This window comes from Garra rufa, chromosome 23 (genome assembly GCF_049309525.1).
Source record: "Garra rufa chromosome 23, GarRuf1.0, whole genome shotgun sequence".
In the NCBI taxonomy this organism is placed as follows: Eukaryota; Metazoa; Chordata; class Actinopteri; order Cypriniformes; family Cyprinidae; genus Garra; species Garra rufa.
The window spans coordinates 6,825,142-6,848,412 of record NC_133383.1 but is presented as its reverse complement, the minus strand read 5'-3'; the positions used below and the strand labels follow the sequence as shown (position 1 = coordinate 6,848,412).

The 23,271-nt window shown below is 35.7% G+C and overlaps 2 protein-coding genes across 4 annotated transcripts; both read right to left on the bottom strand.

Annotated features, from left to right (window-relative positions):
- Positions 1-4,503: 4,503 nt before the first annotated feature.
- LOC141299857 (dual specificity protein phosphatase 26-like) lies at positions 4,504-6,514 on the bottom strand. Its single transcript, XM_073830225.1, has 3 exons — positions 6,336-6,514; positions 5,941-6,152; positions 4,504-4,706 (listed from the first exon to the last, which is right to left on the bottom strand). The coding sequence occupies exons 1-3, from the start codon at positions 6,512-6,514 to the stop codon at positions 4,504-4,506; spliced, it is 594 nt and encodes a 197-aa protein (XP_073686326.1).
- An 8,958-nt stretch (positions 6,515-15,472) lies between these two features.
- LOC141299269 (uncharacterized) lies at positions 15,473-23,248 on the bottom strand. Of its 3 annotated transcripts, XM_073829626.1 has the most exons (22): positions 23,128-23,248; positions 22,841-22,984; positions 22,624-22,749; positions 22,495-22,533; positions 21,478-22,401; positions 21,250-21,389; positions 20,936-21,137; positions 20,707-20,823; positions 20,411-20,613; positions 20,182-20,329; positions 18,309-18,998; positions 18,150-18,170; positions 17,856-17,962; positions 17,576-17,695; positions 17,397-17,444; positions 17,222-17,305; positions 17,063-17,128; positions 16,389-16,440; positions 16,265-16,315; positions 16,064-16,108; positions 15,897-15,961; positions 15,473-15,801 (listed from the first exon to the last, which is right to left on the bottom strand). In XM_073829626.1, the coding sequence occupies exons 1-18, from the start codon at positions 23,132-23,134 to the stop codon at positions 16,396-16,398; spliced, it is 3,231 nt and encodes a 1,076-aa protein (XP_073685727.1). In that variant the 5' UTR covers positions 23,135-23,248; the 3' UTR covers positions 15,473-15,801; positions 15,897-15,961; positions 16,064-16,108; positions 16,265-16,315; positions 16,389-16,395. The 3 variants fall into 3 exon arrangements, with proteins under 3 accessions (XP_073685727.1, XP_073685726.1, XP_073685728.1); XM_073829625.1 differs by having other exon boundaries at positions 16,389-17,128; XM_073829627.1 differs by lacking the exons at positions 15,473-15,801; positions 15,897-15,961; positions 16,064-16,108; ... (1 more) ...; positions 16,389-16,440; positions 17,063-17,128 and having other exon boundaries at positions 18,150-18,166.
- Between the last annotated feature and the right edge of the window lie 23 nt (positions 23,249-23,271).

Sequence of the window (23,271 nt, the reverse complement as noted above, 5' to 3'; positions counted from 1 at the left end):
GTACTCATCCCACTAGATGTAAATGAGTTTGTTTGCTTGTTCATCAAAACAGATTTAGCATTACAATACTTGCTCACCAATGGGTCCTCTATGGTGAATGGGTGCCGTCAGAATGAGAGTCCAAGTGAAAAGCAGTTTGTTTTTAAGAAACAAATCCATCATAAAGACTTTTTTATTATTATTTTAAACTGTGTTGGTGTTATGTGCAATGTTGGTGCTTTATATACAGTCAAAAGTATATTGTAAAATGTAATTTATTCCTGTGGTCAACACAACATTTTCAGCATCATTACTCCAGATGAAGACATTTGTTAGATAAATGCTGTTCGACTGAACTTTGTTCATCAGACAAACCTGAAAAATTCTGCTCAGATGTTTTTAACATAATAATAATAATAATAATAATAATAATAATAATAATAATAATAAATGTTTTTTTGAGTAGCAAATCAGAATATCAGAATGATTTCAGAAGGATCATGTGACTGGAGTAATGATGCTAAGAATTCAGCTTTGAAATCAAACAAATAAATTACATTTTAAAATATATTCAAATAGAAAACAGTGGTTTTAACTAGTAAAATATTTCAAAATTGTAGTTTTTGCTGTACTTTTGGATCAAATAAAAAGCCCATATGCCCATATGGACTGGAATCTAAATACAGTTTTCACTTTGAGATTTGAGATCAAGCACAAAAGCAACTTGCAAAATGAAATAATGTTTATTAGATTTCATGTACATAATAAAATTTAGTCAAACGACCCATTTTTACTCCAGCTGCATGTTTCTGCTCAAATTTGGTCCAAAACAAGTTTAATCTCTGAGCGATCAACACTTGTTCTTAAGACACAAACTGGTGTGTAGTTTAGATCCACATACATGGTGGAAGGGATTTGCAGTCCTGGCAGTAGTTCAGCTCCAGCTGTTGCAGTGAATATCTGTTAGAGGTTACAACGATGAACACATACACAAATACAGTAAACAGCTGTCCCCAATAATACAAATGTACAGAAATGACAATAATACTAGCACACTGTACTCATACAGCTACAGTCGGTACATTGTACTGCACTTGAGGATTGCTGGATTTGTAAGTATAAGAAGTTTGCACTTGTTGTGTACAGTAGCTACTCTATATTACAATACCATACAAAACAAGTTAAAAGAGACAACTTGAAACATGTAGTATACTTCACATGACATCTTTTTTTTAGTATTTATACAAAGTACACGTCAATGATAAGTTAATGTGTAACAATACTGTCTGCAGTTTGCATATAGTGTCATGTACACTAGAGCTCAGTGTCATATCACATGATCTGATTCACTGTGATTAGCTACATTAATTTAAATGGAAATTTAACTGCAAAATCGATGGTTCATACTGTCAGAACTTTCCTAATATTATAACACTGCACCAAAGGAAAATTTTGAATTAGTGGAAAAAATACATCTTCTGGATACAATACGACCAGTGCTTTCTGTGACAACCTGGTCACCAAAATATTCGGGTGGTTGTTAGGGGCTGTTCACACAGAACGCATCTTTGTGTTTAAAAATGTGAGACATAGTGCTCAGGAATAGTTTAAATAAATAATAAATAAATAAATAAAAACAGCTGCCATGCCAACTTGCTACTGTAAACAAAACCTTACGACACTTGCCCCGCCTCCAAGGTTTTCTGATCTGGTCCACTGTTTTATAATTGACATTTATAAACAGCGCTGCGTGTAAAAAAAAATAAAAAATTAACTTGACACGGCGTCTCAGAAGCAAGGCGCTCATGTGCATATGGGAGGCCAAATGGTTCAAAAACGTGAATTTTAGCACAACAACAACACGTATAATACTCAAATCTATGGGTCAATGACCTGTTTAAACTGGACAAGTGGTGATATTCCAAGTGTTTTTGATGCGTATTATAAAAAAAATTAGCATGTTAAATGCGCGCAAACAACATGGATTTAACCATTTAAATAGGTGTATAATGCACATCACATACACATGAAATATCACCACTTGTCCAGTTTAAACAGGTCATTGACCCATAAATTTGAGTTTTATGTGTTGTTGTTGTTGTGTAAAAACTTCACGTGTTTTTTAACCATTTGGCCTACATAGCACTCAGGAATAGTAAAAAAAAAAAAAAAGTGCAGCGCCTACACTGGCATCAAATAAAACAGCTGCCATGCCAACTTGCTACTGTAAAAGAAAGCTTACAACACTTGCCTCGCCTTCAGGGTTTTCTGATTAGTCCACAGTTTTAAAATTGACATTTATAAAAAGGAATGTGTGTACATTTTTTTTTTACCTGACATAGTGTCTCAGAAGCAAGGCGCTCATGTGCATATGGAAGGCCAAATGGTTCAAAAACGTGTGAATTTGAACACATCAACAACACATAAAATACTCAAATCTATGGGTCAATGACCTGTTTAAACTGGACAAGTGGTGATATTCCAAGTGTTTTTGATGCGTATTATACACATTTTGCTGACTTTTCACATGTAAACAAGACGTATTTAACACGTGAAAAATCAGCGTGTTAAATGCGAACAAACAACATGTATTTAACAATTGAAATAGGTGTATAATGCACATCAAATACACGTGAAATATCAATAACTTGTCCAGTTTAAATGGATCATTGACCCATTGACACAAGTGCAACGGTCATACACGTCTGTCTAGCCTAGTGTGTGCTTGCGTAGAAAAACAATGAAAATATAGCGTGTTGGCAATGAAATAGAAAAACGCATTCTGCCTAGCCGGCCTCAGACTACAGGAGTTTTAAAATCCTAACTGATTCTAAAATCTGATTTTCTTCCCTCGAATCTTGACTTGATCATGTACGCAAGATTTAAAAATGCAGCAGATCGTCATTAGCAGCGCTTCCATTACCCTTCAAATTGCACAAATTGAAAATGCTAATTAAATATACGGCCAAAGGAAACACGTACATTTTGCAAAAACTCCCATATATTTAAAAAAAAATTTACGCTTACATGAGGTGGTTTTTCAGGCAATTCGAAAAAATAAATATTTAGCAAAACTGCAATAGAAACCAGCCATGCCACGGCATGTCAGAAGCAGCCTTAGAAGTAGCTCTCTGCGCTGCTTTGCTAAAGATAGAAGTCTATGTCTACTTAGACTAAAATAATGGCTAGCGCGTTGGAAGCTGTGAAATACATATATATAAGTTATATGTTCATAGTATACATATACATGCGAGAGGAAAAATTACGTTTCAGTCGCATAACATTGGTAAATGGAAACGCTGTAATATCGCAATAGTTTTTTATCGACATTTATAAAATATCGCAAAGGTTTTGCACAAATCTGTAATGGAAATGGGACTATTGACATTCTGGCAGCTAATGTTTACATGTTGGCTAGCCTGCTTTCTACACTCACCCAAAACGTTCAAAACTGAGGCAATTTCACCGCAGCGATACAGACAATCAGGTTTATTTTGCAGTCGCGCTTTGGCTAATGTGGAAGTACTGATGTGATCATAGCCGTGATCATCCTCACAGGGTTGCCAGGTTTTCATAGCAAAACCTGCCCAATTGCTACTCAAAACTAGCCCAAAACTTGCCCAATGGTTTTTCAGTAGGGGTCTTTGGTAAAAATCGCACTCCAAGGGGTTCAAATACATGCTGGGGTTCCCCTGGTAAGATTAACATTACTAGGGGTAAACGTTACATTATTGGGGTCGTTTTAACCCACGGACATTAAAAACAACCCGTAGCAACAGTGTTAACGTAGCCCAATACCAGTGGAAAACTGCAGACTTGGCAACACTGATGTCTCATTACCAGATAATCCATGTCCTCGACAATATTTTTTTTCTACGATTTCTTTCTCTAAATCTGCCTAAAATTTCTGTACTATGAGCCTGGACACTGTGCATTATCGTTTATGTTGGTAGCTCAAATGTCACCAAATTTTAATACTTGTATGGTATTTTCAACTGTATGCCAGTGGTGCGATTTTTGTCACACACGAACAAAGTGAATTTGCAGCGACCAAAAATTAGGCTTGGGGCCATTCACACTGAGCTGCTCTGTCTTTATTTTTATACTGTAAAAACTGCTGTTGGACGAATGCCTTTGCTTCTTTGCAGTGTCTTGCACATTACAAACATGGCATTATAAGTTGTTAAGTAAACTTGTCTACACTTTATACTGTTTAGCGTTTTAAACGCAAAAATGTGTTGTGTGTGAATGGCCCCTTTAAGCATTCCTGTTCAGTTTAACGAAAACCCGTGTCATTGTCTGTGGTGAATAACTCAGAGCAAGTCACATGAACAGATGTGAACATTTAAACAGTGAATAAGGCATTACGCACATTTCTAGAGGTCCTGATGTAATAAGGCATTTCTACTGACCGCAGAAGGACAGCTGGGATAAACTCACTGTTTGTAAAGACACTCTGCTCTCATTTACTGTAATAAAAACACATTGGGTGAAGGCCTGGGCCAGATGCTACTACCAGTGGCTTTAGGTTGCATTGCGGCTGGCACGCAGTACGCTGTCCAGACCGCTGAGCTGACGTAGGAAACCGCGGTTCGGCGTGACGCCGCGGTGGTCCTTCACGGTCTTGATGGCCTCCACTAAAGTCATGTTTTGTCGAATCATGAGGTAGGCCAGAACCAGCGTAGCAGATCTGCTCAGCCCGACGGCGCAATGCACAAGAACAGTTCCTACAAAATAAAAGTCACTGTGTCAAGATATTCATATGAATGACAAAAAGGTCAAGCACAAAAAGTGACACACCAAATACTACTACATGATCAAATGCTTGTCAATGTTCCAACTTTTACTCAAATCATTATACTGATCACTTCATTTGTGATGAAAACCATAAATTAGAAAATAATGAAAAAATAGACAGATTTTTACTTGTGGATTTTTGGACCACACTTAATATGCACACATGATTTTTTTTCTTTTAATTAAAATTTAAGAACATAAATACAAGCCACATATAAGCACAGATAGTATACATACTGTATATACAGTACCAGTTAAACGTTTTTTAAAAGTACGATTTTTAATGTTTTTTTTTTTTTAAAGAAGTCTCTTCTGCTCACCAAGCCTGCATTTATTTGATCCAAAGTACAGCAAAAACAGTACACTTTAGAAAATATTTTACTATTTAAAATAAGAATTTCTATTAGAATTTTTTTTTAATGTAATTTATTCCTGTGATTTCAAAGCTGAATTTTTAGCATCATTACTTCAGTCACATGATCCTTTAATTTTGAGTTTTTTTTTATTCAGGTTTCCCTGATGAATAGACATATATATGTAGACTCTGAGCTTTTGAATGGTATAGTTTATTAAAAAAAATGTACTCAACTGTTTTAAATACTGATAATGATAATAACGAAGGTAATGAAGGTTCATGTGACACTGAAGACGGGAGTAATTATGCTGAAAATTTAGCTTTCATCACAGGAATAAATTACATTTTATAATGTATTAAAATACAAAGCAGTTATTTTAAATAGTACAAATATGTCACAATATTTCTGCTTTTGCTGTATTTTGGATCAAACAAATGCAGGCTTGGTGAGCAGAAGAGATTTCTTTGAAAAAACATTAAATCTTACTGTGCAAAAACTTTTGACTGGTAGTGTAACACCAAAGGAATAATGGATAAAAAAAGTAAATAGTTTTACTAATTACATAAAGAACAAAAAGTTTCTCCTATAGAGAAATTTGATTATGTAATTAGTAGTGCTTCATGGGATTGTAGTTCTTTTCTTGGCTTTACTAAAGCTGTTATATACAGTCTTGTACCTTTTGTCATTTTGTCCAATTTTCAAATATAAAAACATTGTGACTTGCCTCAAACAAACCCCACAGGAAAGACTGAATGAAAAAAAAAAAAAAAAATTCAGATTGAGAGAAAAAAGCCCCTTATGAACTGACCTCCAGTACTAAGAGCTCTGTGAATGAACTCAGCCGCTGGGTAGAAGTTGACACTCATGTCAAAGGAGGGCGAGTCGTGGGCTTCAATGCCATGATACGTTATGTTCATGCCAGTGTAATACTCTGCACCACCTCTCCATTTGCTTTGAGCACAGTTGAGGATGTGCGTGATCCCAAGCTTGCCAAGCTCTTTGCGGTTTGAGGCAATTTCTCTGAAAGTTTAGGAAAAAAAAATAGTTAATACAGCCAATTATTAGTTTACCAACTTACGCATTTTCAAAGCAAAGTACTTTATGATCGTTATGATTGTTACAAGCTTTTTTGTTTTGTTTGAAAAATTCAATGCTACTTTTTTGTATAAGCGAATAAAGCACAAATATTCATGGGCTACTCACTGGTCACCTATGTAGAGTCTCGGCCACACTTCATCTGCGTGATTACAGGCAGTTTTCCCAGTGTACAACAGACGCTCAAGTTCAGCAACAGTTAGTACAGGAGAGCCTTTCTCTAAGTCCTTTCTGCTGGGAGATCTGGAATTGCTCCGTGACCGGGACAGTCTGGACATGAAAGCCATCTGGACTGGCCTTCAGTGGAGCTATAAAATAACACTGAAGATATAAACAAAATACAAACGTTTTAAATGCTACAAGTATTTTTAAATACAAATTAAAGGGACAGGTCACCCCTAAATTTAAACTTTATCGGGTTAAATAAACAATCATTACTTATGCTATCAAGAAAACAATAACAACCCTTGCAGTTCCATTTTATATATTTACATAATCAATGCAAGTAAATGTTTATGAATTAAAAAGAAGTATATTTCAGTCATGACAGCTCTCGGAGTGATAATTTCAACCAGCATTTATTGGTGCCATGGGCATGAAATATACATAAGCTGCTGCTGCTGTTGGGTAAATACAATAATTATGTTCAGCTTAATCAAAAATAACAAAGGAAGGCTGTTGCTAGAAATGTAGACCCCCCCCCCCTCCCCTCAGCAGATCTCTACAGGTGGTGCTGGGGAGGGGGAGGGAGAACATAAGATTTCATTATCGTGCAACGTGCTGAACACAGGCTAGGATACAATACATGTGGTTACGTAGATTAGAAAGTACTCCTGAATGGCTGGTGCCACATTGTTGAACAAGACAGTTAGCAATTAGTTGGAGTTTTATGCCTGAACTATATATTTCACATCAGGTTAGTTCTTTTTAAGCATTTTAAGTATTTTTACATTTATTCTAAAATAACCGCACAATGGCACAAGTTGTATGCGATCACTCTGTGATAGTTTTGCATCATATTTTAAGGCTCGAAGTTAAGTCACTGTTGTCAGTTTTCTTTTTTTTTTAGATTTCTTCTTTTGTGGCCTAAAAAAGAAAGCTCATATGACTTTACAACAACAACAACAACAATAGGGTGTGTAAATAAATGTAATAAATAAATCTATTTAAAATAAATCATTGTTTATAAATTTCTTTTAAAGAAACATAGTGATACTAACTTCACTTAATAAAACTAAACTTCTCAAAAAATTATATTAAATAGTTAGACCTAATTTCTCTCTGAATTATCCTTTAGTTGTCATATAAAACAAACTGATTTCTATTACCTTTACTGCAGTAAAACCATTCAATACCAGTTAAATGTTTTTGGAGCAGTCTCTTCTGCTCAACAAGCCTGTATTTATTTGATCCAAAATACAGCTAAACAGTACAATTCTGAAGCGTTTGTTTTATTTAAACTTTTATTAAATAATTGCTTTCTATTTAAATATATTTTAAAAATGTAATTTATTCCTGTGATCAAAGCTACATTTTTGCAGTTTCATTACTAGTTTTCAGTGTCACATGACCCTTCAGAAATCATTCCAATATGCTGATTTGCTGTTCCAGAAACATTTTTAATTATTATCAATATTTAAAACAGTTGATAACATTTTTCACAATGCTTTGATGAATAGAAAGATCAGCATTTATCTGAAATAAAAAGCTTTTGTAAAATCATACACTATACCAAACTAAGTTTTGTTTAGCAAGGATGCTTTATATTGATAAAAAATTATGATAAATTCATTTATAATGTTAAAAAAGACTTCTATTTTACATCAAAGCTGTTTTGTTCAAAGAAAAAAATCTACTCGGCCATTTTCAACAAACTTTTTTTTTTTTTGAGCAGCAAATCAGAATATTAGATTGATTTCTGAAGGATCAAGTAATGATGACTAAAAAATAGCTTTGAAATCACAGGAATAAATTACATTTTAAAATATATTCAAATAGAAAACAGTTATTTTTAATAGTAAAAATATTTCAAAATTTTACTGTTTTTGCCGTACTTTGGATCTAATAAATGCAGTCTTGGAAAGCAGAATAGACTTACTGTCCAAAAACTTTTGACTGGTAGTGTACTTCATTCTGAAAAAATTGTTTAAATACAGTATCATGTATGTTTTTTTTTTTTATATCTGCTGTAATGACAATAACATAAAATGACAAATATAACCAGTAGGCGGCGTTAGTGACCCACACAAATTTCTTAATTTCCAGATGCAAGTTACAATTTTGGAAAATACTTACCTAGAAAAATTAACACTTTTAAAACCACTTGTTTTCAAGTGTCCGTTTTTGCAATGATGCCATATTATATTTACAAAGAGTGTTACAATGAAAAGACAAGAGTATAGATGATTTTGTAGCCTGTCATTTATTTTAAACATCTATAGTAAGAAGTCAACCAAACAAGGTTACACATTTTGCAACGGTAAACAAGTTAATCAAGAAAACTGGAAGAAAAGAATTGGTCATAAACCCAGGCAACAAACAGTCTGTAAGCATTAGTTAAATTGTTTAAACCTTCTCGCTGCATGCCTGGCAGTGAATAGTTATAACAGCGTGTGTCCCGCAAATGTATTTGTTACACTGACTGCACATACAACTAGTTTTTGTGTCCTTCTTTCGGTCACAGACCTGACACCTTTTCCTCTTGCCTGGGGTTACTGGTGAGAGGTAAGTGTCTTCGACAGGCATAGTGCTGGCTTGTGCTTTTTTCAACATATTCTGAGCAGCTGGAGTGCGGGGAACTGTTTCCCGTCTTTGCATGAGGGGAGCCACCAGAGCTCTCCCTAGCTCTTCCAGAAAGAGCCTCCTTCTATATTCCCTCGCTTTGTTCCATGAAGGATTCATTTCCATCCACAGCACAAACGCATTGTAGGAAGAGACGTCCAACATGTTGAAGAAAATGACCATGGGCCAACGTGACGTCTTCCTTTGGCAGGTGTAAGTGGCAACAAGCTGGAAACAAAATGACACACATACACAAAACGGCTTTAGCTTATCACCTGACAATTCACTTAACTTTATCTGTATAATTTGGCCTTGAACAAAAACAAAGAAATGATGCAAAGTAGCGAAATACCTTGTCAAGGTTGTCAACTCCACCTTTGTTGTGGTTGAAGTCTAGGATTATCTCTGGCTTCTTGTGCTCTTTGTTGCTTACTTTGTCATCTCTGTGGAGTGTGCTCATCAAAAGCATGTTTTTATTTTTTCTGGGGCAGTAGGACACAAGAGTGTGTGTGTCAGTGAAGGCGAACTTGGATGATAATCGGGGCCTGCCCTTCATTGACAGAAGCGCAGGTGGGAGCTCTGGCTTGTTTGATCTGACTGTTCCGATCATCTTTATTTTCCTTCGGAGCAGCTCCTCGCCGAGGGCGTACGAGGTGAAAAAGTTGTCACATGTGATGGTGTGTCCCTCTAGACCGTCTGTCATGTCCAGGACCACTCGCATTTCCTGGTTCTTTTCTGACTTGCCGTCGGCAGCTTTGCCAGTGTAGATCTGCATGTTCCACGCGTAGCTCGATCTGGAATCGCATGCCGCCCAGATTTTAATTCCATACTTGCCAGGTTTACTCGGCATGTATTGTTTGAAGGGACAGCAACCTCTGAAACGGACCAGGCACTCATCCACAGTGACGTTTGGGCCTGGATTGTACAACAACGACAGGCGTTCAACCCATTTATCCCAGATCTTTCTTACTGGTGCCAGCTTGTCTTTTTTCAGTTGGTGCTCTTTGTCCCTTTCATAAAAGCAGAAGACCCTTGTCAAACTGTCAAATCTTTTCATTGACATGGTAGCCCGAAAAATGGGCCTTCCCGTCTCATCCTGCCATAAGCTATCCAGGGCCTCATGGTGGGACCGATACACGCCTGCCAGAAACAACAGACCAAAAAAGGCCTGTAAGTCTGTCCAGTCGACGTCCGTCCAGGTATCGTGATATACACGTTTGCCCTCTAAATTGGTCATTTGAATGAAAATCTGTTGAATATCATCTGGAAAATACAATTCAAAAGTTGATTTTATGTCTGTACCATTAGCACATGCCAACCTGGTTGGTCCAGGGGTAATTTTGTAGACACGATGAGCTCGTCTTTTCTCAGGACGAGTTGAAGTCCACAGTATGTTTCCGTTTTTGGACTGATAAGCCACCTCTGTGTCAGAAGTGACCTCTGGCTCATCCTCTGACTCTTCTCCATCACTAGAGTGGAAGTCTTGCTCGAACTCCACATTGTCCTCTGTTTCCGAAGCTGCATCTGAGAGCTCTTTCTCCAGCTCCACTTCTTCTTCCAGATCCATTTCTTCTTCTATCCATTCAGCACTTTGTAGGGTCACATATGTTTCCTCCTCCGTCCCCCAATCACTTGTTTTATGTAGGGTTGCGTCTCTTTCCTCTTCCATTCCCCCTTTACTTGTCGTATGTAGTGTTGCGTCCCTTTCTAATTCTATACCTCCATTAGTTGTCATATGTTGGGTTATGTCTGTTTCCACTTTCATTCCTCCATCACTTGTCGTAGGTAGGGTCACATCTCTTTCTACTTTTGTCCCTCCATTACTCATCGCATAAAGAGTTTCCTCAACCACCTCTTCATCACATGTCATACATAGGGTTACATTTCTTTCCACTTTCATCCCTCCATCACTTGTTGTATGAAGACTCCCGTCTCTTTTCTCTTCCATCACTATATCACTTCTTGTTCGTAGGGTTGTGTCTCTTTCCTCTTTCATACCTCCATCACTTGTCGTATGTGGGGTTGCGTCCCTTTCATCGTCACTGAACTCAAATTGCAGAGCCAGGTTCTTCACAACATTAACCCGTCTCTCCATTGTGCAGCTTCAGAATGAACTGCAAGCAAGGTCCAAGGAAGCCACATTTATAACTTTACAGTAAAACATGTATATAAAACCACTTTGGGAGGACATTTTGCTGTCCTTACTATGACAATTAAAAGCTCTTAAATGGGCAAGTTTGTGTGATAGTTAAAGTCATTGCCTTTAGAGTGCCCTGCCTCATTCAACCCTAATACATAACTTAGAGATTAATGGTTATTGTTAGGTGTGTTTGACTTATGGGGCACTGTGCAGAGTAGTGTTGCACAATATAACGGTACTAGGTTTTGCGATACCCTGTTTTAAAAAATGGTACGATTCCTCTAGTCACAGAACTTGAAGAATGCTTTTTTAAAGAGCCGCATTTCCTTAGTAAAACAGTGGTTATTTAGGGCCCTATGATTACAGCACTGTGGAAAATGCGGACGGAATCCAGTCATAAAAACAGAATTTACTGTATAAAGTGAAATATCACAGAATTTAAATATGAGTCCATAACATTCTGTCTCTGTATGACTGAATGGCGCAGACAGGTGATTTTATGTACCACATGCATACTAAAGCATGCGTTACATTTGCTGCGATTTCATGCAATGCTGTTAAATGATAAATCATGACTAATTGCATCCAAAATAAGCTTTTTGTTTTACATAATGTGTGTGTGTGTGTGTGTGTGTGTGTGTGTGTGTATACTCTGTAAATTTATGTATATAATTTGAAAATATTTGCATGTCTATATATTCATATAATTGGTAATATACATGTTTTTAATATAACAGAATAATTTTTCTTTAATATATACTACATATATTATACTACAACCAAATCATTAACAGTGTGTGTATTTATATATACATAATAAATATACACCGTACACACACACACACACACACACACACACACACACACACACACACACACACACACATATATATATATATATTAGTTCACTTCATGAACATTTTACCATTACTTTTGAAAAACAAACATCATTACATACAAACAGAAACGTCAAGGTCTTCACAGCAACCTGTCACAGTAAACGTTTGGTTTAACTTGACAGAAATATTACTTAATGTAATGATAGTGCCATTGCTACTAATAAAAAAATAAATAAATAAAACAATATTTAAGGAACATTGACCAGGAAAAAAACTGAATTTATTTAATTGTGTTTAATACATTACAAATAATTAAATTAAATTGTTATTTAATTAATTGTAAATGCACAAAACTGTATTTTGTGGGGGAAAGAAAAGAAAAAAATAATATTATGAATAAATTCTATATAAAATCTAATTAATCTTTATAAATTAATTAGACCTGCTTTTGATTATTAAAATTTAACGAAACTATTAAAAAAGGAATCTATGGAAAACTAATTCACAGAACTTATAATAATAAATAAAATCAAATGTATTTTATAGGGCCTTGAAAATGCAATTTTTGCTGTTACATTGTGTACGTTTTATAAATAAAGATTGTTTTTAAATGTAACCATTAAAATAGAGTCTAGAAAAATTTTAATGGAATAAACGGAATTTGGAAGAAACAAAACAGAATTCGGGAAGAAATACAGATTTCATTTTCAGATTTTTGTTTTATTGTATTTGTCCTTTAGTTTGTTACATGCATATATGTTCTTATTATTAATAATAACAAAGATAAAATAACAAAAATGACTATATCATGAAATAAGATTTGGCTTTATTCTTTTAGCTAATTTACCAATGCTGCAATGATCTCTACATATCATAGGCTCAGTCGGCTCAGTAGTTGCTTTACAGATAATTTCGCGATTTCTCTCCATATAAAGGACTTTTATGGAGCCCCCGAGTTTGAACTTCCAAAATGCAGCTTAAGAAGGGTCTTGTCTATCGAAACGATCGGTTATTTCTAAAAACATTTACAACTTACATACTTTTTAGTCTCAAACGCTTGTTTTGCCGAGCTAGATAAGACGAGCATTTGAGGTTAAAAAGTATATACATTTATAAAATAACCCATCTTTTTGGTGGATAAGACCCTTCTTCCTTGGCTGTGATCATTTAAAGCCCTTTGAAGCTGCATTTTAGAAGTTCAAACTCGGGGGCACCATAGAAGTCCATTATATGGAGAGAAATCCTGAAATATTTACTCAATAAACATAATTTCCTTACGACTGAAGAAAGACAGACATGGACATTTTGTATGACAAGGGGGTTTGAGTACATTATCTGTAAATTTGAGTTCTGAAAGTTAACTACTCCTTTAAGATATTTTAGTCAGGTATTGTATCAAAGTCAAAGTGTTGGTATCGTAACAACTAATAGGACATGCGAAATGCAGATGGAGGGCAGGAAGTAATTTTCCTCCATAGGAATCAATAGCAGAAACTTAAAATGCCTATGTTTTGCGTTGTTTATAGGCGCTCAAAATCGGTCAAACCGAGAAACCACACGGAGCTTTTATCATTGTATGAAAATCTGCTGTTCGTAATGGGAGAAAGGCAAGAAATTGACTGAAAAGCTCAGGAAAAAGTGGCTTGTGAACCTGATAATACTTGTGTGTGCAAATGGTTAAGAAAAGATATAATAATATGTAAAGATATTAATAAAGAAATATATATACTGGGTGAGACAGTGAGAATTTACGTAATGTATTTTTGTAGTTTCGAGAGCTTAACTAATATCGCTTTAAATTTAAGTGAGTGACAGCATTTGTGACTATATGAAAGCGCTATTTGCTCGCTTTCTACGCTATAATCAGTTCAGAATTTGAATAAAACTTTTACTTTACGTGCAGAAAATCACAACATATGTTGGATGTGATCCGTATGTTATGAAGACGATTTTTTTCAACCAAATTGAAATAGTTGCCTGCCATCGAGGCTGTAAATATAAGGTAAGTAAGCCTGATTGCAAACAATTTTGAAAGTGATTCCCATGAAGGATGCAGGATATATGTCACTCCTGAAACTACTGCTGTACAGGGTTTTGTCTATTGGTCCTGTTAGCAGCACGTAAAGCGAGCAAATATCGCTTCTATAGTCACTAAAAAGCTGTCAATCACTTATTTTTGCTTCACTTATATTTGTTTATATCTTATTATATCTTTTATTAACCATTGGCACGCACAAGCACTTTCTGACTCTCCTCTTGACCGCAGACGCAGGTTTACAAGCCACTTTTCTCAACTTTTTCAGTCAATTTCTTGCGTTTCCCTCCTTATGAACAGCAAATTTTCATACACGATACGAAATGAAGTTTCCACAAACAACTCAAAACAGGCATTTCAAATTTCTGCCATTGATTCCTATGGAGAAAAATAACTTCCTGCCCTTCAGCTGCATTTCGCACGTCATCAGAACCACGGGATTGCAAACAACCTATTGTCATCTGTCAGCAAATCTCAAATGGAGTTCACTATGGAGCCAAATTGGTCAAATGGGTGGAGCTTGACCTAATACAGCTCCACCTACATGGATAGCCTGAGCTACTTATGTTTGCTTATGTTTAGACATAAAGCTCCACCCAATGGCTGAGCACCTTCTGCCAAATCTTGCTGATCAGCTAAATTAAGCTGCAGTTTACTGTTTTTACAGTAACATTTTAGCATGCATCAAATTACATCACTAAAATTTTTATTTTTTTATGTTTGGACAACTTAAAAAAAAACATCTGCTTTACTCGGTTACACCCTAGTTAGTTATTTGTTTGTGTTGTGCATTGTGTCTGATTGTTCGATTTTATTTGATAGTTTATTTTAGAATTTCTCTATGTTGTTGTATTTCAACACAAATACTGTGTGTGTGTGTTTTAAATAACGACAACACTTTGTGTTTAAATGGCTTAAAGACCAGGCCTTATACAGCTCCGATGATGGGAAACCTTATATACTTATAGAGGAAGTCGTATCTGGTTACAACAACTGAACCAACCAAGAGGGGAGAGGGGGTTCAGCGAAAAATCGGCAGCTGTCAGCAGGAAGTGGCTGCCAGTGGCAGCCGACAGTACCTGTCACTAAAACCGGACGTCTGCTGTCGGACGGGACTGGCAGCGGCAGAAAGAAAACAACAAAAATATAAATATGTGTATATATAATAATAAAGTATATAAAGTTATAACAAATATATACTAAGTTTAATATATAAATATATGTTAAGTCAGAAATGTGTACTATATGATTAAATCTATCAAAATTATCATTAAATGGTAGATTATCATTTATATGTGTGTGTGTATATATAAATAAATATATATATATATATATATATATATATATATATATATATATATATATATATATATATAGATATAGATAGATAGATAGTTAGTTAGATAAATGAATGTGTGTGTGTGCAAACAATTTATAGAGAGACAAGAAATGCTGTATATTGTATTTTTATTATATATAAATATATTCAAACATTCCGTAAATTGATTAAAGACCTGGATAAATGACAAAAGTAAATGGGCTTATTAATGACCTTTATTTTTTTAATCATTTAAGCTGTGTTATGAAGGTTCATAATTCCATTTGTAGCATTTCAAGAAACAACACTGTTGTGGTTGTTTAATAAAGCATTTAAATTTGTAAAGGACTTGGTATGATGTTAACGTCAGTGCTGTACGATGTAAACAGCATTACAAGTGTTCAGCTCCCATTGTCTCCTCCTTAAATGCTTCCTCCGTGGCTGATGTGCACAGCTTCTTTCTTTAAAAAAAAAAAATAAATAAAATAAAATAAAAGTAACTTACAACCAAAATTACCTGTGTAAAATGAAATGTATTCTCATATAAAACATATACCTTGCATGTGCCATTTTGGATAAGAGCAGATTCATCCACCAAATCCTGATATGAGCCATATCATGCTGAAAAATAAAATTTTAATTTGGAAATGGATGTTTAAAATGTTCAAATGTAATACGTAATATTTTTTATCAACATAAAAAAGGATATGCTACTTTGCTAACCTGGGTAAAGTCAAACTCCCAGTTAAGTGCCAAATACAGTGCATACTGTCAAACAAAAAACACAGTTTTATAGAAATCTTTTAGAAATATTTTTTTCATTGGAATAAACCAGATGTCTTTTGATGACACATAATTTGCAAAAGTGTTTTTTGCCCAAGATGAATGTTGTGATGGGAAAACAAAACCACTGTAACTAGTTACCATTAGCATGAATACACCACAGTCCACAGATGCTGACTGTGCAGGAACATCCTGGAAAATAAATCATAGCATAAAAATTTACATTTTCATTATAGATTTTACATGTTGCACCATGAATTCATACCTTATTTTTAAGGAGCTTCCAAGATCCTGGAATCAGCTTTATTGCAACTGAGCTATATACACAGATAGAAAGAGATTAAATCAGTGTTGAACCACTTAACACTGTTATAGGTATAGACAGTAGCAAGATTATTGCTATTAGTTAAACAAGACACTGTTACTTGAACCAAGCAGCAGGTATTATTTTTTTTTATAAACCACTGTCTATACCCATCTAAAGCCAGAGAACAAAATGTTGAACTGAACCACTGAACTAATATTTTCATCTTTGAAATAGGAACAATGAACAGTTCCAATATATTTTCTATAGATTACAAAAATATAGAAAAATTGTTTTGCAGTCACATGCATAGAACTGGAACACAGAACCCCCTCTCCCACAAAGGAACTCCATGGAACAGAATTATACAGTATGTAAACCTGAACATGGATACACAATCAGTATCTCCATAACCACTAGGGTCAGTGGAGTCAAGGATGTGTATCCTTTTAAGTTTCGGCAGCAAAACCTGTCAAATACACAACGTTACATTTCTACAATACAGTTTTAGTATACAACCTTCATCTTAAAAATGAAAAAAGCTAAACCTTGGATGAAAACAATGATTTAATTTTCAAAGAAATTTCCAAAATAAAAATTATTTGAAGACACCACCACCAACAACAATAACTTACACACAGGGTCCAGTGACTTGACTTGCATATGGGAAAAATTATGCAGTCTTTCAAGGATGCATCATCCTGTTGGAGAAAAAATATAAGCTACATTGTAAAGTGATGATAACCTTAAAGCAGTGCATTAAAATTAAGCTACAAATTTTTAAAACCACTTACAGGCAGGGACAGAAATGGATCACAATTTAGAGGTGGTTGCCAAGTGGCTACTGCATATGCACTGACAACATGAACATCCTTGCCCTGGATGAAAATAAAAAATACAACGTAAAGCACAATTATCCATTATTAAACATTATTAGTTAAACAGATTTGTTAATGATACCCATATTACCTTCTGTCCAGCAATGTGGGATAGCTGAGAAAGGCAACAATTCACCACCTATTGTATTAAAATCAGAATGCTTTAGGTTAAATAATAATAATAATAATTATTATTATTATAATAATAAAAAGACCACAAGCTATTTAAAAGATGATATTAAAATATAATCGTTATAAAAGTCCACTTACTGTTGCCTCCACTTCCTGGTTCAATCCCAAAGACATCAAATCAAATCTTTTCAACACTGTTGTACCCACTGCACCTATGATCTCATCCGGTGATTGTGTCTCATCCAAAATATGATCCAACTTAAACAAAACAAAAAAAACAACAACAACAAAAAAGACAAAGACAATTTAGTCAATAAATTAGTATAACAATCCAGAATGACTTCTTTCTGCTTTGCTTAAGGCAGGATATGATGGTTAATATTTAAACATTATGATCCTTATGTGAAAACATGTATACCAGTGGGTTTTGTTGGCTTTGCAACTGGAATTCTGGGATCTCCTTCCTGGCACGTATATTTTTCCGTCCCCAGCAATCAGTGTCAGAGTCTGGTGAACTTGTTGAAACTACAAAATACAGACATATGGTGCAATAATGCTATTACTAATTAATGTTTCAATTTCATCAGGTGCTTTGTGATAAAACACTGCACATTTATTACTACCAGTACCTACAAAATAAAGATAGTGTAAAAAGCTTAAAATAATTGACCTTGAGATTTACATTTACTTAAGCAATTCAAATCAATATTACCTTGTTGTGCTGTGGTACTGCCTGTAGAGAATGTACACACAAAAAGGAACATAGGAGTATTATAATATGACAACAGTTGTCTGTCTAACTGAAACTGTCATTATAGACACTTTAAAGGCTTTAGCTAATATGAAAAGCACTGAACACTAAAACATCTACCTTCATTCCTGAATGTCAATTTCCCATGCAGGCCAATGTGGACAGATTGCTTTGCTTGCATCTTCAAAGTTTTGGTGTATTTCTCATTAATCCTTTTGTTATGAAGGTGAAAGTACAGTCGGAGAGAGAACATATAATGTTCATCTTTCATTTGACATAAAGAGTACTTGCTGGAAGACAACTCCCTGTTTAACTGTTCTGCTGTGGAGGAATTAATAAGAGCAGCTAAATGTGGTGCCAATTTCAAACTCCTCAAAAGCTCCTCTTGTCTCCTCTGATTTTTCTGATGGAAGCGATCATACAAAGAAAATCTTTCATTGGTTCCTGTCACAGGATGCAGGGAAGAGAATCTGTCAGAACTGTTGGTGGCCTCCTTAGCAGAGACTGTTCTAGATGAGAAGCCAACACTTGTCACCCATGGAAACCGGACTTCAAGTCGTTTTTCCACGGCAGCCTGAATATGTTCAGCAGTGTTTGCACAAAGTCGACCATCATACGGCTGGAAAAAACGCTGGTTGGTGCGATTATTTACGTGTCTTGCAACACGTCCAGCAATATCAGAGACATATACTGTGGGAGGGTGTTTAAAACTCAATAGAGCATCTCCATGATCACGTGCTGACTCCTGCCACCACAGAGCTGACTGGTAGTACACCACAGAGTGTGTGCAGGTCATGTGCAGAACACCACCTTTATTTGACAAAACAAGAAATGGTGAAAAACATCCTCAAAACATGTTTTATTAGCATGATAAAAAAATCTAAAGAAAAACACTTTTTAAAGAAGAAATTCACTTCCAGAATGAAAATTTACAGATAATGTACTCACCCCCCTTGTCATCCAAGATCTTCATGTGTGTCTTTCTTCATGCTTAAAGAAATTATGTTTTTTGAAGAAAACATTTCAGGGATGTTCTCCATATAGTGGACTATTACGGTGCCCCGAGTTTGAACTTCTACGTTTAATGCAGTTTAACGCAGCTTCAAACGATCCCAAATGCGTCTGTAAATGATATCACCTGAGAAAGAAGGGTCTTACTAAACTACCTTTTTTTTATTATTACATTTATATACTTTTTAAACCTCAAATGCAGTCTGTGCATCTCTGGTTCAAAACTGTTAGGGTAGCATTTTCACCGTTAACTTCAAACATAATTTCAAAATCATCCTACACTGCTGCAGAAGTACTGACCCAGTGTTTGCAAAGATGACAAAAAAGGTAGTACAGCGATGTAGGGCAATTTTGAAGTTGTAGAAGAAAATGAGATGGGTGTCTAAATAACCTAACTGTCTTGAACCAGAAAAAAAGTTCAGGCAGAGCAAGACAAGCGTTTGAGGTTAAAAAGTATATATATATATATATATATATATATATATATATATATACACATATACATATATATATACACACACACACATATACATACACTAGTTTAGACCCTTCTTCCTCGGCTGTAATTGTTTGAAGGTGCAATTTGGAATTTCAAACTCAGTGCACCATATATGGAGAAAAATCCAGAAATGTTTTCCTCAAAAAACTATTTATTTACTGACAGTCAAACATCTTGGGTGACAAGGGGGTGAGCATCACATTAGGGTTGCACGATTAATCGAACGATGTTGTGAGGCGCGTTTAGTCAATGAAGCCGGTACTTTGATTAGTAGTAAATTCCCATCACGTGCGTTCAGCTGGAGCGGCAATTCAACGTGAATTCAACGTGCTGAACGCATGTGATGGGGATTTACAACTAATCAAAGTACCGGCTTCATTGACTAAACATTGTTCGATTAATCGTTGAAGCCCTACATCACATTCTGTAAATGTTTGTTCTGGAAGAGAACTTCTCCTTTAACAAATAATAACAATGTCTTACCACCAGCCTTCTGAAGCTTGACAAACATCTTGGGGTACAAGTCCTTGTAAAGGAGTAGCTCCTCAAGTCTGTTTATCAAGTCAGTGATACTACCAACATGTGATACTCCAAGGGCATTGCAGGCTTTCACCAAAGCTTCTTTCTTTGGCTAAATAAAAAAAGTAATGGTCAATAAAGAAACAAAATGGTAAAAGAAAACATCATTACTAGAATAAAATAGAGTACATACTGGTTTGGACTCCAGCACTTGCAAAATGGCATCTTCATCCATCTCCAACCCACAGCTTGAGGTGAATGCTCGATCTTTCTGAGACAGACCTTTGAAAACTTCTGTCTTTGGGACAATATCGCTTAACCTTGAGTGATTGCCCAACCATGGAGTGAAGGCGGTGTATGTTAATGGACGTGCATATGGATTGGCAGACTTGTTTCCTAAATTACAAAAAAGGAAAATAAAATGTCCATTTCAGGATTTAAGATTTTAACTACAGGTACCCCCACTCCATACCCTAAAATAGCGCTTACCATCACAGAATCCAGAAGAAATCATTTCCTTCTCAATTGTCTCCCATCTGGTCCTCACATTCACTTGAGTGTCTTCTTGGCTGATTTTGTCCAAGCTTGGGCGTCTAAACAGATGTGCTGATATACAACCAAGAAAATAAGCAAAGAAGCAAATATCAAGCAGTCATTAAATGCATTTATAATTTACAACACAAAATTCACACAACACACCCTCCTCATTCTGTTTTACCTGGTAAATCAAAAGCGATTTTCCAATTTCCATCTGCTATCAAAATGGGAGGATTATGGCCACATCTGACGCATGAATAGCTATAGGAGTACTCCCTCAGAGCAGAGAAATGATAAAATGCCTTTCGTATTAGATTGTGTGAAACTGTAATTTTGGCATGATCCTCAATTGTTTGCAAAAAACGTCCAAGGGCAACATGATTCTATACATTTAAACAAACAAACAAACAAAATACACACACCACAACAACAACTCACATTAATAGACATGTGGAAGTATTTGTGAAATGCAAGTCATATTTTCCTGTCACTTACTGCGAGTCCAGATGTCAGAAGAGTACACAGAGGAATGGTCAAAAAGGTCCTGTTGTCATAATTGTGAAATCCAGACTGATACTCTTGAAACCTCACAGGACGTCTACAGACAAGGCAATTCTTCACATACACTGGCACATCTGGAGAACACAAATTTTATAAAACATTAAAATGTAAAACACAATGTGGAAAATAATACATAAATAAAGACACATTTTAGAAATTAACCTCGAGTCACTGAGGATATCCCATACACTGTCCCATGCCGTGTAATTAGCACCCTCTCTCCCAAAGCTGGTGGAGTTGGGCCAGGGCAATAAGGACAGTTGGACTCGAGTGGTTCAAATAAGTTGGGGATTTGTTTCTCTTTTGTTGCCAAATCCTCTGGAAGGTCTTCTGGCACCCTCTTTTGCTTCCACATGTAATCTGTCCAATCCTGTATGTCAGAAGAAGCCAGTGCTGCCACTTCTGTGTCTGCAACATTTCTGACTCTTTCATCCACATCACTGTCTTCAGCATTTGGGTCAGTCTGACAAGAAAGAAGGTGGGGTTTCTCTTGATAGAGCCACCACATGCACAAGTATCTGTGCACACAGCTCCTCATTTTATTGCGGCACTGGCAGTGCCACTGGCCTACATGGCTATCAAAAGAAACCCTTGTCCTTTCAAACTGACACCAGTTGTCTCTCACCCCAGTAAAGACAGAAAAATAAACAAACCTGACAGAGGTTTGTTCATTCCAAAAAATAGGAAACACGCAATCAACTCCATTAGTAATGCTTTTGATTCTGAGCTGCAAACATTCATCTTGTCGTGTTTTGGACAACAGGCCATTGTCTACCATTGACTGCAAAGCGTCCTCCCTAAGTGCTGGTGGTGCAGAATAGCACACAGCTCTGTTTGTCCTCTGAAGGTGATCACACTCCATGCCTGGATTGCCACTTTCTACTCCAATCCTCATAAAATCATGACACAGCGGTGACTCACAGGCTATAGAACCTGAGACAATTTGTTTTTTTACGTGAATAGGGACTCTGGGTCCATGTGCATCTTTTGGGGTGACAAAAATCCCATTTCTCTCATCGATACAAATGACAGGTGGTTGCTCCTTGACATACTGCCTTGCCTTTGGGTTTTGTAATGATGGCACTTCTGAAGGACAATAGAAAAAAATGCAAAGACAATATATACACAAAGACCAATAAATATTAAACATTCATAAAAACCAGCATCAAGAGTTCGTACCCTCAGGCTTGTTGGTAACTTTGCTTGTAACCACAAGATCTGCAAACAGTAGAAACAGATAATGGGAGTTAAACATGGATGAAATCAAAATGAAACAAGAGTTAAAAATGTAATTTACATTACACACACCATGATTGTGTAGGTGCTTTTTAAAGTCAGGGGCACGACACAAGATGTGCTGGCACTTAGGGCAATGCCAGTGGCACCTCTTCCGTTGTTGGGACCTCAAACAAAAGCAAGGAACACAGTATTTTCCTAAAATAAAATAAAATAAACTTTTAATACTTTTTAACTAACAATGACAAACAAACATGCAAAATTAATGTGCAGTTTGTAGAATGCTTACGGATGCCATTGTCCTCAAAATATATGGCATGCTTTAAATGCTTTGCCTGAAAATGTTCAGGAGATGACATCACCCCAGCTGTACAATAGGGACAACTGCCTGTCCCAGGATAGACATCGTCTACTCCAAAAGCAAGTGGTACACCTAAAAATGCATTGTTTTAAAGAAAACAACATTCCTTAACACAAACTCACTCATATATAAAATGTAAAACATTTCAAATTACATTTCCTATATATAGTTTTTTGCATATTATTTCCAGAATTTTGAAAAATGTGACTTCTTACCTGCCATAACTCATAGCCAGGTACACAGAAAGGTGAAAAGAAAGAATGATAGTTCTTAAAAGAACTGTTTGGTCAAAATTTTTGTAACAAGAGGGAAAAATAATGGATAGCAGACAATGCCTATAGCAAATTAAACAAAAAAAA

Excerpts from the sequence above, each read along its gene's own strand:
- LOC141299857 (XM_073830225.1), bottom strand. The coding sequence starts at position 6,514 with ATGGCTTTCATGTCCAGACTGTCCCGGTCACGGAGCAATTCCAGATCT. Across the intron at positions 6,153-6,335 it reads AGACTCTACATAGGTGACCA|AGAAATTGCCTCAAACCGCA; the intron begins GTGAGTAGCCCA and ends CTAAACTTTCAG. Across the intron at positions 4,707-5,940 it reads CAGAGCTCTTAGTACTGGAG|GAACTGTTCTTGTGCATTGC; the intron begins GTCAGTTCATAA and ends TTTATTTTGTAG.
- LOC141299269 (XM_073829625.1), bottom strand. Across the intron at positions 20,330-20,410 it reads AAGTGCTGGAGTCCAAACCA|CCAAAGAAAGAAGCTTTGGT; the intron begins GTATGTACTCTA and ends TTTTTTATTTAG. Across the intron at positions 17,445-17,575 it reads ACCAGGAAGTGGAGGCAACA|GTGGTGAATTGTTGCCTTTC; the intron begins GTAAGTGGACTT and ends TTAATACAATAG.